The following is a 14,985-nucleotide window of genomic DNA, read 5'->3' as shown; positions in this document are numbered from 1 at the left end:
TAAGTCAGGTGCTTCAAAATATTTCTTTATAAAAAAGTTATTTAAAACATAATTGATAGTATTATTCACAGCTTTTCAAAACCTTTAATTAGACAAATGTTTTTATTATTCACAGAATTGCTTTCTTTCTCTCTGATATGCATTTAAGTGATTTCTATCCTTGATGCATTTTTTTATTCTCTTTTGCAAACAACGAAATTTCTTACGAAAACAATATCCTAACACAAGATGAAAGTAATTCACTTTTAGTCCTATATTACTCTGACAGGTTTCTTATGCAAAGGGAACACATTTGATAATTTGGTGCTGTGATATTTCGTTGTGTCGTCCTCTCTTTATAGCATCATGTATCTGTTGCTGGTAGCGGTATGTTTGGTGTCGGTTAGCGCTGTGCCGGTGAAAAGGTACGTAAATATACATGTTTGTAGAATTATGATCTTTTATAAATCTGTGTATCTTGGTCGGTCTGGATGGCTCTGTTGACATTCAAATGTTATTTTTAAAATGTTGGAAAAAACTTATCCGTAATTATATAATGCTTTGTAAAAATTAAATAACATTTCAATGATAATTCAACTGCTGATTTTAAATAATTAACTTTCGAAACCATGTACTAAAATTCAGTATGTGACGTCATAGGTGTGATTACGATTGCGTCATGGGACTGGTAGAACATGCTTACCACCACGTAGATCTTGGACAGCCTATAGGTTCATACAGTAAGTCGTTCATTTTTTATTGCATTCAAAGTCAATGCGTCTGTCTTATTAATTTAAAGTAAACAGTGATGAGGACAAGTTTTTCTAAAAACGCATGTATACATAGCATTTTTAAGGAAATTAAAATTTTCTCTTTGTAATTAATTTGTCTCGTTTTGAAGGACGAGAACTGTAAATATATCGTAGAAATAAGGTATGATTATGTTTAGAATTTCCAATATGTAATAAACATGTAACTTCTCTACCAGGTGGAGCTTCTTCAACTTACGTAGGCAAACGGGACATCAGGTAGGTCGGAATGTTGTTAATGTTACATATCTGATATTGAGTTTGCCCCTTAAGTCATAAGCATGTTGTCAATTGTAAATAAGGTCAAGGATAAGGTCTTTGGTCTTTACATTGTATGATATCCTAAAAATACTGGCGAGAGGACAAAAAAGGATACATCGTAAAAATTCGAACACAAATGTGTGAGTAGACATAGCTTCCATACTTGTCCGTTTCATCGCTAACACTGGTCATGTACTTAAAGTAAATCATGGAGTAAAAATCAACAAACCATTAAATATGTATTATTCATATTTCGATATTTTTCGAGAGAATAAGGAAAATTTAAAAGAATATGAGTTAGAAAAATGGGGAAAAATAACAGTAATTTTCTGACCATAATATAAATAGTTTTAAAATGTACGACACTGAAACCGTTTTCTCACAGGAGGCATTTTCATTCCCTTAGTAATTTAGGTATTGGCTGTGTGTATCTTTCAAGGGTTGGTTAATTTGAAAGCGTTATTTTGTGATCAAGGAAATACTAGGCTGAAGGTTACGAACTGTTGGACTGTGTAGAATGGATTTGTAATGATATTGTTGAGAATCAGATTTATAAGATTATAATTGACACTGACACTTTCATCTATATGGTTGACTATATCATTAATACATCATTCCACTGTACACGGTCGCTTTCATGGTCATGATTACAATATACCTGTAGGTGGTAATTCGGTGTTCAGTGAACTGTGGTAGCAAGTGATTTAATACTCCACCTTTTGTTAGAAGTATGCAGTTAATAGTATTACAACTCAAATATATCATTCTGCTACTTTAAGGCAAAAGTTGGTTCCTTTCCAACGAGCATATGACTTCGATCGAGACGACCGAATTTCCGAATGCGAATTCTCTGAACAATAGCCGCCATATTGTTAAAGAGTTTGGCATTTGCATTCTTATATGGTCTTTGCACTCACTGCATAATTCATGGCTGAAATTGCTTTTCGCAAAAATCGCTGAAAGAAGAACTGAACTGATACATATTGTTTTGATATATAGGTAAAACACACCAACAGAGATGTGTCTTTCTTATTTCATTTATTACTGGTGTTTATTGATATACAATGCTTGCCATATCTTTCAGTGCCATGCTACAGTCTCTATCATCTTCAATAGCTAATGCTGGGACGGCCTTACAGCAGACGTTTGGTTCTCTTCCTCAGCATGGCTCGGACGCCTTGTCATCAGTGATCCAGACCGCTCTCCATCCCGTAGCCGGACTACTAAACGGTATGTCATAGAAATAAAAAATGTGGTGGATAATAGAGAGAAACTTGCTTCTATTCAAACCTTTCTATACATGTTATGATGCACAAATGTCACTGGAGTAATGCACGCTAGTATTTTCTTTATTTGTAGGTGTAATGGACGGTCTTCAACATGCCAATATGGTCGAGGTTGAGAAACGCGGGGCCAGGTAAGCTAATTATGGGTTTTAATGATTTGTTAAATTATGTCGTTACTTAGTTAATTGTTTTCTTGTTAAAAGGTATTTTCATGAAGTCATAAATGAACAAATTAAGCATAATAGTGTGACAGATTTCATGCAACGTTTTGAAAAAATCTTTTTAAATTATAGAACTTGTTCTTCTCAATGGCACGTCGTTACACGTTATTTTTTATTTCAGGATTTTATATAGCTTTAGAGTATCTTATTCTGCATTGTAAGAAAACATGTTATTCATATGTTTGTCTGCGATTACAAGTAACACCTTTATATGTTTGTCTGCGATTACAAGTAACACCTTTATATGTTTGTCTGCGATTTCAAGGAACACCTTTATATGTTTGTCTGTAATTACAAGGAACACCTTTATATGTTTGTCTGCGATTACAAGTAACACCTTTATATGTTTGTCTGCGATTACAAGTAACACCTTTATATGTTTGTCTGCGATTTCAAGGAACACCTTTATATGTTTGTCTGTAATTACAAGGAACACCTTTATATGTTTGAGAACGATCCATTTCAAGGTACCTCTCAAGAAATGACGATATGAGCAGTTCCATTTTTTTAACTTCTCACCTCAAACTTTTGTTTCATTTTTCTTTACGTTTTCTTATTTTTCTGGTGTCTACATTTATATTTCCATGTCTATGTTTGGCTAACTTATGTGTTTGTATATTTGTATGGTTTGCCTGTGTCGGTGTGAGTGTAAATGTGTATGGGTAGAATGTGTGCATTTTTGGAAAATTAGACAATCATTGGTATTGTTTTTCCTCATTCACTTATTTCTTTGTCATTATAGGGCTGGTAAAAGTTTGCCGCTCGTAGAAAAAGTGTGTAGGTCCCCATTCGAGATGTTATCACCATTATGTCGTCATTAGAGACATTATCACCATTATGTCGTCATTAGAGACATTATCACCATTATGTCGTCATTCGAGATATTATCACCATTATGTCGTCATTAGAGACATTATCACCATTATGTCGTCATTAGAGATAGTATCACCATTATGTCGTCATTCGAGATATTATCACCATTATGTCGTCATTAGAGATATTATCACCATTATGTCGTCATTAGAGATATTATTACGATTATGTCGTCATTCGAAATATTATAACCTTTATGTCGTCATACATTATCACTCGGTAACCCCTTTTTCGCACTGTTTGGAGTTTTTTCATTGCTTAATGTCCGTTTTTTTTCATCGGCCTACCTTCGTTCTCGAAGTGCGTGCATGTTATGAGTGCGTTGTTGGAGGCTGCTATATGTTCCTGATAATGATGTCCTAGTATTTCATCATCACCATGTTACATCTATGTCAAAAATGTTGCCGCGTAAGCATTTTATATTTCAAAACTGCGATTTATTTCAGTGAGTTTTTCTCTAACATCGGACATCAGTTGTCAACAACTTTTACAAACCTCGGTCACGCCTTCCAGAACACATTTGAAGAATTAGCGCATACTGCTGCCCTACAGGGAACTGAGCTCCTTAGCCAGGCTCTACAAGGCGGAGCAATGGTTGTCGCAAACGGGGCAAGCAGTAAGTCCTCCTTCACCAAAGTAATTCAAACATAGAATATGACGACACGATGGAAACTATGATATTCTTCCCCACTAGATTACAGTGAAACCTCACTATAAAGACCACTAATTCAGTAAACTGTATTAAATAGTGATACTGTATTTTTTAACGTTGTTAATATTCTCAGTACAAAGACTTATACCTATAACATTAACAGTTCACCGATGTACTCATTGGTCAATGTTTCACCTCCTTGGTAAGTAAACCTGAATTGTTTTGATAGATACTCATTTCTGTAGCTGATTGGTATTAAGAAGATTATGCAGACAAGATAGCAACGTCATAGTTTATTTTCTAGTTTAGTGTTGTAAACTGTATGAAATATTGATACTTTATTTTACAACGTAATTAATATTTTCGATAGGGAGACTTTATCGCACTCTCATGATTAAATGAAATAAGCATGACAAAAGTAATATTGGGGTGCAGACGATCTATTGATGGTGAGGATGGTGCCTGGGAAAAATTCCTGTCGATGAACAGCATCAGCACTGAAACAATAGTTAACTTCATGTTGGAGAAATTGTTCTGTAAAAATATATAATTTTCAAGATATTTTCGATCACTATCACTAGTGACATTGTCTTAAACGTTCTTTATGTTGAAATATGTTAACTAGGAGAAAGAAGATACCTGTCTATTATTCCCCAGAGGAATTCGTCAGTTCAGTTTTATTGATATTTTTGTTTTGGCAAAGCATTATTGATATAATCAGTTTATTTAATGTTGTAGCCCTTGCTAAAAACCTGCAGCACACCCATACCGATGCACAGAAAAGATCTGCCCAGTAAGTTAATATACTCCCCCGAAAGAAGAGATTATAATCGTCGCTTTGTCATAGCTGTCAGTACGTTCGTCCGTCATAATCTTGTCCGGAGCATATCACAAAAACTATAAGAGGAATTAACATTAAACTTCATAGGTAGATAGATCTCAAGACGGAGAAGTGCGTTATACAAGAATCAATTTTGCATAAATACCCTGTTTAGAACAAGCGTTTATTCGCGAGCATCCCTCGGTTCGACCGATTCTTTTGTTTTTGAAACATAATGGGATCGTTTACTGAAAAGCCTGATGGAAAGATGTAATGTTTGCACGAACAGTAAAATGGAATCTGTGGGAACGAAGGGAAAGATGTCATTTGTTGCTGAATTCCATGCTGATATTTCAGGTAGTGTTAACGGAACATATACAAACCTTATGGGAATTACATGTATCTGTTTCATGTTGTTTCTGTAACCCCTTACACTTGTTTAAATCATCTAGTAGCCATAGTCCTGGGTACAAATCGATTCAGTCAAGAACAATAAAACTGTATTGTTAGGCATATATATGTACTAGTTATTGCGATAACATTTTATATGTAATGATAATGTCCAAACAATTTCCTAAAAGATAGAAAATTATGTAACATTTCATAAACCATTTACACTTCAGTCAGCTTTTCTCTAACATCGGACAACAGCTGTCAACAACTTTTACAAACCTCGGTCACGTCTTCCAGGAAACATTTGAAGGGTTAGCGCAGGGAAGTGACCTCCTTAGCCAGGCTTTACAAGGGGGAGCACAAGTCCTAGCAAACGGAGCAAACAGTAAGTTATACATGACATCATGAACAAAATGAAATGTACGCCATCGTCAGTAAAATGCAACCCAGATGGTGTCGGTGGACTTCATGAATTGCAATACATGCTAGTGTGGGCTGTTATTTATGTTTCAATTTCTCTTTTTTTGAAGACATTGCTGCAAACCTCCAGCCTTCACAGACCTTTGAACACAAAAGGGATGCTGCGTGAGCTAATAGTTGATATTGTTACAGTTGAATCTCATTATCTCGAACTCGTATGATTCGAAGCACCCGTTTAACTTGAAGAATTTCACACTAGACATTCGAACTCACTTAAATCGAATACTCTGATACATTGAAGTTTTCCCACGGTCCCACCAACGTCGAGATATGAGGTTCGACTGTATATATTTAAAATCCCATATCTTGAGTAGCATTAGGAGCAAGAAATGATGGACAAAGATATCCAGAATTAAAACAATAAACAAACAAACAAGCGCAAACTGTAAAAGACAAATGTAAAAAAAAACTCACTCCAAACAAGGAAGTTCTTTTAAAAGTGAATCAGGTTGACAAATTAGGGACAAAGACCACACTACAGCATTATTAAAGCTATTTTCGGAAATACAAATTTTGCTGAAAAGATCTTGGCAAGGAGAAAAAAGATAAGCGCTACGCTCTTGATAAATTATGAAAAGGATAATACATTAATTCAAAACTGTTTTGTATTTCAGGGACTTTCTCGCCGAGTTGCAACAACAGCTTCAACATCTAGGTGATCTCCTCAAACCCTATGTAAACCATGAGGCTAATAGTAAGTTGAAATTCTGGTGAAGCTCCTGTCTACGCAAACCGAAATGATTTTCGACCAATTAAAATAACATTTGTTTTAATTTTGAGTACAACCTACAAAATACATTGATGCATTTCTAATATGATTTCTCTGACAGAGAGTTAACTGAATACCGAACAGGCAAATAATCACCAAATCTTTAATAGACAGGTGAACTTTATCAATTATTATATTTATATTTTGTATTTATAATTATTTTGCTAGACCTGTTCCAGAACCTGGACACGAGTTCATAAATGGCAGAGAATAACCAACGCAGGTGAAGAAATAAATTTCATCTAATATACTGTTTCTTTGAATCATTTTACTCCTCTGTTCAACATTTGGACATACACACGATTAACAAGTTTACTTATATACATTGCATATGAAAGTAGTTAGCGAAGTGGTGGAACTGATTATGACGTCTGTTGACGTTGAAGCGTGATAATGAATTAAGAAATGTCGGAACTTGTCCAGTATTCACATTTTATACCCGAACTCCAAACCACACAGCAATCGTCTTTCATCACACTAGTGTATCTAAGGTATGTAGTAAATTTAGGAAATAAAACGAGATACATAAAAAGAACTAAACCCATCACATCGTGTAAATAATTATTGATAAATACATCTAGAATTACTGCTAAGCATCCGCTTTTTGTCTGGCCGAATGGTAGCTGATCGGAAGCCACACGATACAGTCGATTAGTCCGGCTGAACGATAAGCACACTTTCAGCAACCGAACGGTCGATATACTGAAAAGGAACGAAAGCTTAGATATACGAACGTTCGGTCGGAAATGGAACGAACTCTCTAACGAACGAAATGTCGGTCGAAAATGGAACGAACACTCTAACGAACGAACGGTCGGTCGAAAATGGAACGAACTCTCTAACGAACGAACGGTCGGTCGAAAATGGAACGAACACTCTAACAAACGAACGGTCATTGAGAAATGGAACGAAAGTTCTAACGAACGACGAGCATCAAACACAATCTGCTACATATCTCATCAAGAAATAGAATGTTTCTAAATGAGATCACTTTCACCACCGTAGGCCCCCATCCCACTCCCGATAATTTTCAACAACCTGTATCGTTTGAAACCCTTTGTTACGAGTTTGGATGTCTATTTACGACTTTTTTCACGAAAATCGTGATATTGGGAACAGGTCCTGGAATATCGAATTAGCTGCGACATGTTAACTCAATGGGTTGGGGATGCAGATCGTTGTATCCAAAAATGACAAAATTCCCAATAGAGAAATTAAAATCATCACGCTTATCTTGTAATTAAAATAAGATCGCTAATTTGTACCAATACATTATAAATTATAATACCTGGGCACGCAGTGTCTTCTTCACACAGCTCGGTTGCTGCACAATCTCCCTCACAGTCTACGCCACCATGCTGAGGAGTAGGGTTGTTATAGTTTCGCGACCGCGTGTGAGTTCCCTGTACTATGAAAACAGAGCCTCGATATGGATTGCAGGTCATCGAGCAATTATATGTTGAGGATGGTATCTTATACGAAGACTTTCTGGTATGATGACGAAGACATTAGCATCTCTATCATTACCAGGACACAGCGATGATACGGTACAGTCGGCTGTCTCTTCACTTGCACCAGAACTTGGGTTTCCGCCGTAAATAGGTTCAGTACAGTGTCGCTTGTCTCACCTCCTTGTTGGTATTCTATACTTGCACAAATGATACTACAGTCACTCCATTCACCACAAGCTGTCCACACGCCATCAACTTCAAAAACGGAATTTCATTCCATTTTCTGTAATCGTTATAATCGAACGAGGCCCAATGACCTATAAAATAATTACTAAATCGAGTAAGATACAGCGAATATAACATGCTACATCAAACGAAACATTGCTTTTGACCAGGGGAAAATCATCTGCTTAAGACGATATTAAAAACAGCAGCTTCACATATCAATATGTTGTGATTGCCGCAGTTGTGAACTTCTTACGTGCTGTTTCAGCTATTTTTAACATAATTGTTGATTATGATAAGACAAAAAATGTATTAGAATTTGAGAAGACGTTCGAAATAAGTGTTGATTGTGTAATCATGTTGCTAATTGGTCACCTTGGCTGCCAGCGTGATAGTGCCGAAAACTAAACTCTGACGGCTTCCGCTCATTAACATTCCAACAAGTTTTCAGATCAACGGGAAGTTTTAAATGCTTTTGAAATGTGTAGGACATAATGGAATTCGAAAATCAAAATCACTTGATCATTCAGACAAGTTTCAGCTGAATCTCTCTGGCGGAATTTAAGAGGAAGTTTAAAATGAAACAAATTTACAGCCTGCTCAGAACGACGGATGAAACACAATTGTCAGACGTCCTACCATTATTGAATCAAAATGCAATTTAAGAAACACAATTTCATATCAAATTACAAAGGAAATAAAGTTTTAAAGATAGTTGTTAGAAACTGAAATAAACAGGGCAATACCTCCTCCAATACTAGCGGTTAGGAAGTCACCAATTATTATCGATATTATCTCGAGCTGGATATAAAGTTTACCCAAAAAGTAATTTGTTATGAAATCGTTTCGGCTTGGTCTGTGTACGTATGATAATGAAGGTTATATCTTCTTAAAGTATATTTGTGAATCAAATTCATAAATCTATCATGGAAATGCCGACAAATATCCTATTGTTCAAAGTGTGTCGTTCATACTTGACGTGGGAGTACACGGCTGCAATGGTGAAACTAAAAGTAGTGTTCAAATCACATTATCATGATTTTCGTGCAGAGCAAGACGTCGTCAACTGGCGGACATAATTGTTACACAGGGTTTGATGTAAATTTTAGAGAAGATTATGGTCCCCAAAGTGACCTCATTGAGAAATATTATATCATATATATTCTTATAGGAAGCTGGACGTTTTTGATGCTCGTAAGTTTGCCTTTTGGTTTCGTTTTTTAATATCTTGTTCTCATTTGAGAACGTGACATTACTTACTTGGATTGACCAAGGTTTACACAGCGGGTGTCGTCGATTAAGCAAAAGACGCGTACTCTTCCGGAACACCTGGTCTTATTACCATTGTTCGATTTCAGGAGTCTCTTTGTAAATCTTTCTTTTGTCCATATCCGCCCTTAGTTATATTGATTTTGAGTTCGAATTATGATGATTTTAAGATATTAGTCTTTAAGTCCCACGTACTAATTAACAACATGGGAATTTCAAGGTTTGTCTCCCCAAGCACTCATTGCCATGTGTTAACATTGGCCAGGATGTTGAACACTTTTCAAATGTAAATATAGGAATTGTAGTACTTACTCAATACCAAAGGATGTTATAACTAAGTTCCTACAAAGTACAGTTGTTACCCATTAAGTTTAGATCCCATAATACTCACCAGATTTGCTGGCCCGAGGCGAAGTCCGACAGCTATGCTATGACTCTCATGTTGAGCCCTACCATACATGACTCCAGAGAAAGCTGCTATCGGAGACACGTGACTGATACAGTGGTACCCGTCGTCTACTCTCACATAACGTTTTGTCAAGTCAGTTCCTGGGATGTTTTGAAAGTTTGTACTTGTTTTCCGACCAGACGCATTTGATCCTCCTGACTGGCTTTGGTAATAATCATCAAAACATTAGCGTAACTGCCTCCTGTAATACTTGGTGTTGTGAATATATAGCCCGGTAGGTGCTGTTCATTTGGGGGTATCAGTAACATAGATGGATCGTGTTTATTTTTACTACTAGACTGGCTAAGGACAAATTGAACAACCATTTTTGCGTGATTGGATATGAACAAACAATATCGCCTGGATGGATATGCAAGTGAGACAAATGTGTCATAACCATCAGATCATTTTAGGCATGCTACGTCGACTAATGTAGAATCTGCACTAGCAACAACTTTGAAGAAATCCCCAACTGTTCTTTCAGGGACAGGGACAACACTGTACCCCACTAGTGAGAACAGCTGTTCTACTAAATGTTCACAACTGATACCGGAATTCACAACTGTTTTGCGATTTCCACTCAAGAATGTGGTTGGTTTGTTGGATCTAATTAAAGAACCCGTCAAATCACCAGCGTTTTGTATTTGTATCGTACCAAACTTGTTCAAAGTTATTTGAAATGTGTCACTAGGTTTACATTCAATGTTAGCAAACCTCACAGAATTCGCTTCCTCGTTGTTTGAAAGCGTCACATCAACAATCGTCCCGTCCTCCGCCGCGACAATTGCGAAACGGTAATGATCATCAGGAAACTCTGAAACAGCGTAGTATTCTGTGTTTAGAGCAGACACGGGGAGAGCTAAGTACCCATCACTAGTAACCTTCTGTCTATTGATAATTAATAGCACTATGTCACCAGAGGCTTGAACGTGAATTCCTTTGAAAGATTGTTCGCTCCCTTCAAGCTGTAACGCGATGTCGATTTCAAGTTTCATAGAGTTACCGTTGTTAACAGTGACCTTATGGGACAACTTGTAGGATGTAAATGAATAAACAGTCCCTTATAGATACCTCCAGGTTCTAATTCCTACCTTCATGGGTATGTCTCCTTATGTGCATGACCGCAATGCAAATCATGGGGTATGGCGGGTTGAAGGCTTAGGATTAAAATAAGTGATAAGTCTCAAATTCACCTCCTTTAGGTCTAATAGGTCTTTAGGTAAACCTCTCTCCCATTCCAGCGTTATATACAAACTATATGAGATGATTTATTTTCTGAATATATATTAAAATACTTTAATTGTTTAATTGTACCTTTCGAGTTATTTCCCTTACCATGTTAATTCCGGATATTTCATTCCGTATCCTTTTTCATTTAATTATAATTTACTTTTTCCGGATATTTGGTTTCTTATATTATGTAATCTTTGTCATCAAGAAGTTTGAAAAATATAGAAGTTTGAGAAGCTTTGTTTTTGAATGTTTTCCTGTACTGCACACCAGGTCCACACCAACAAACAAGATACAAAACTGAGAAACATCGACAAGCAGGGATGTTGTCTACAGGGTACCACTTCACATCTCCACTAAAGTATTTTGCAGGAGCACTGACCAGAAGGGCATCTCGCAAGATACACTTCAAAGGACAATAAAACTGCACACCGTGCCACCACCCATTATTACAGACGGATATAAAACACTAATTGTGACGTCATACATAACAGCAAAACCAAATAGATCCTCCAATCAAAACGAGCAGCAGCTTTACCTAGGTCAACACTAAGAAAGCATACGACGACGTGGTAACAAAAACAAAAGATAAATACAACTAACTGTCTTTTCTCAGAACTGGTCAAACTTGACAGCAATCCTGTCATATTGTACGAAACTTCCAACAACAAGAAAGATAGGTATAGGTTTAAATAAATTAAAAATAGAACCGGAAGTACTTAGTTCACTAGACACAGTCACTTCCACAAAAAAATCGTCGCAGACAACTCTCGATAGCACATAATTTAAAATAACATATCATTGGAAACCCTTATTCGAGACATCAAAAGCACGATCATCTTCAATTATAAGAGTTAGCTCCCCTGTCACAACATAAACACCACCAACAAGAGTTTAATTAAATCCAACCATTCCTAGATATCAGACAGATTCAAAGGTCGCAGGATATCGGTCTGTCCTCAGTTGGAACACCTGCGGCCTTAGAAGAAATATTCCTGATCTAGGCGATACTGAAATTCAGGAATCAGAATCGGAGGGAAAAGTCTGAAATCACCACAGTCCTTTATAGAAAATAGATAAGAGTACACATTATTCCTTCAACAGTAAATACACGCTGTAACGATATAAATGAATGCTAAGAGGGCTGAACATTTGAATCCGGTGTATTGGTGGTGTTAAAGATCAATACATCGTGTCGGAGGTTAAGATTTACCAAAATCAGAGAGTAGACAGGGCTAAAAATAGGAAAATAAATCTAATCACTTTATCGATGTCAGGTAGGACTAACTTAAAAGTCATTTGTACGATAAAATGAATTTCGCATTGTACTCCGGAGAATATATAAATTATAAGAGAAAATGCAGAAAATAAATTAGCCGAGAGAACGTTTTGATAAAAATGCAATTATTTCAAATATTTGTTGACGAAAATACGACGTTTTTTTTTTCTTCAGTGGCCAAATACTGATAGATTTTAGAATATGTGGAATATCCTTTCTTAAGTAGAAAACCTACTCCGGTCAATGTAAGCAATTGATCATTGGCTATTGTTTCTGGAGGGATACAATTTGGTGGTAACGAGAACTGAAGGTATATTTCATGCTTGGATAGCAGCTCACATAACCAAGCTTGTTGAAATGAATCCCCATGATGATACATACAACGTTTAAATATTTAAAAAACGATTCACACGATAACGGTAACTAATATTGTAACATATGCAAATAGTTCCGGGTCTCCCACTGGTTTGTACACAAAGCTTCTGTTGTTTAGAAAGATATGTAGGTCACATGAAGAATTTCTTTGTCCTCAAAATTTAATAGCTTCACACAATACAAATTTAGGATTAGGTATGTGATATGCCAGGTAATGAGATAAACTGCATTATACGCCTTTTTCGTATTTCTAAGACGCGTTAGTAATGCTAGAGCACATAAAAAATCGTATTGGGTTGAAAGGCGAATACAGAAATTCGAAATAAACTAGCATCAAAACAGAATTTGACAGATCCATGTCAAAAGAAACAAGACCTGCTTCATCGTCATATTTAAAATGTGTTAATATGTCGGATGGAGAGAGGGCAATACTACCGGGGTTGTGGCAGTGACGCTGCCGTGCTATATCTATCATCGATTAAAGGCAAGATACAATCATTCTTGTAGAACACACTGGGGTGTATTCAAGCGTATCCAATACTCCAGCGATGTAGAGACACCTAGTCAGGGATGTATAGTCAGAGACCTAGTCAGGGATGTATAGTCAGAGACCTAGTCAGAGATGTATAGTCAGAGATACCTAGTCAGGGATGTATAGTCAGAGAGATCTAGTCAGGGATGTATAGTCAGAGAGACCTAGTCAGGGATGTATAGTCAGATGGACCTAGTCTGAGATGTATAGTCAGAGAGACCTAGTCAGGGATGTATAGTCAGAGACCTAGTCAGGGATGTATAGTCAGAGACCTAGTCAGGGATGTATAGTCAGAGAGACCTAGTCAGGGATGTATAGTCAGAGAGACCTAGTCAGGGATGTATAGTCAGAGACCTAGTCAGGGATGTATAGTCAGAGAGACCTAGTCAGGGATGTATAGTCAGAGAGACCTAGTCAGGGATGTATAGTCAGAGAGATCTAGTCAGGGATGTATAGTCAGAGAGATCTAGTCAGGGATGTATAGTCAGAGAGATCTAGTCAGGGATGTATAGTCAGATGGACCTAGTCAGGGATGTATAGTCAGAGACCTAGTCAGGGATGTATAGTCAGAGAGACCTACTCAGGGATGTATAGTCAGAGAGACCTAGTCAGGGATGTATAGTCAGAGAGACCTAGTCAGGGATGTATAGTCAGAGACCTAGTCAGGGATGTATAGTCAGAGAGACCTACTCAGGGATGTATAGTCAGAGAGACCTAGTCAGGGATGTATAGTCAGAGAGACCTAGTCAGGGATGTATAGTCAGAGAGACCTAGTCAGGGATGTATAGTCAGATGGACCTAGTCTGAGATGTATAGTCAGAGAGATCTAGTCTGAGATGTATAGTCAGAGAGACCTAGTCTGAGATGTATAGTCAGAGAGACCTAGTCAGAGAGACCTAGTCAGGGATGTATAGTCGGAGAGACCTACTCAGGGATATATCGTCAGAGAGACCTAGTCAGAGATGTATAGTCAGAGAGACCTAGTCAGGGATGTATAGTCAGAGAGACCTAGTCAGGGATGTATAGTCAGAGAGACCTACTCAGGGATGTATAGTCAGAGAGACCTAGTCAGGGATGTATAGTCAGAGAGACCTAGTCAGGGATGTATAGTCAGAGACCTAGTCAGGGATGTATAGTCAGAGAGACCTACTCAGGGATGTATAGTCAGAGAGACCTAGTCAGGGATGTATAGTCAGAGAGACCTAGTCAGAGATGTATAGTCAGAGAGACCTAGTCAGGGATGTATAGTCAGATGGACCTAGTCTGAGATGTATAGTCAGAGAGATCTAGTCTGAGATGTATAGTCAGAGAGACCTAGTCTGAGATGTATAGTCAGAGAGACCTAGTCAGAGAGACCTAGTCAGGGATGTATAGTCAGAGAGACCTACTCAGGGATATATCGTCAGAGAGACCTAGTCAGAGATGTATAGTCAGAGAGACCTAGTCAGAGATGTATAGTCAGATGGACCTAGTCTGAGATGTATAGTCAGAGAGATCTAGTCTGAGATGTATAGTCAGAGAGACCTAGTCTGAGATGTATAGTCAGAGAGACCTAGTCAAGGATATATAGTCAGAGAGACTTAGTCAAGGATGTATAGTCAGAGAGACCTAGTCAGAGATGTATAGTCAGAGA

At 37.2% G+C, this 14,985-nt stretch overlaps 1 protein-coding gene and 1 pseudogene across 1 annotated transcript; one reads left to right on the top strand and one right to left on the bottom strand.

The window, feature by feature from the left end:
• Positions 1-345: 345 nt before the first annotated feature.
• LOC132553820 (uncharacterized) lies at positions 346-6,743 on the top strand. The gene is made up of 11 exons (XM_060218098.1): positions 346-404; positions 640-710; positions 968-1,007; positions 2,134-2,279; positions 2,409-2,466; positions 3,876-4,045; positions 4,820-4,874; positions 5,525-5,679; positions 5,825-5,879; positions 6,389-6,468; positions 6,712-6,743. The coding sequence occupies exons 1-11, from the start codon at positions 346-348 to the stop codon at positions 6,741-6,743; spliced, it is 921 nt and encodes a 306-aa protein (XP_060074081.1).
• Positions 6,744-7,132: 389 nt separating this feature from the next.
• LOC132553819 (uncharacterized) lies at positions 7,133-13,210 on the bottom strand (annotated as a pseudogene).
• Between the last annotated feature and the right edge of the window lie 1,775 nt (positions 13,211-14,985).

This window comes from Ylistrum balloti, unplaced genomic scaffold (genome assembly GCF_031769215.1).
Source record: "Ylistrum balloti isolate Yb309-2 unplaced genomic scaffold, AGI_CSIRO_Ybal_v1 Utg370358, whole genome shotgun sequence".
Lineage (NCBI taxonomy): Eukaryota > Metazoa > Mollusca > Bivalvia > Pectinida > Pectinidae > Ylistrum > Ylistrum balloti.
This window is presented reverse-complemented; position numbering and strand designations above follow the sequence as displayed.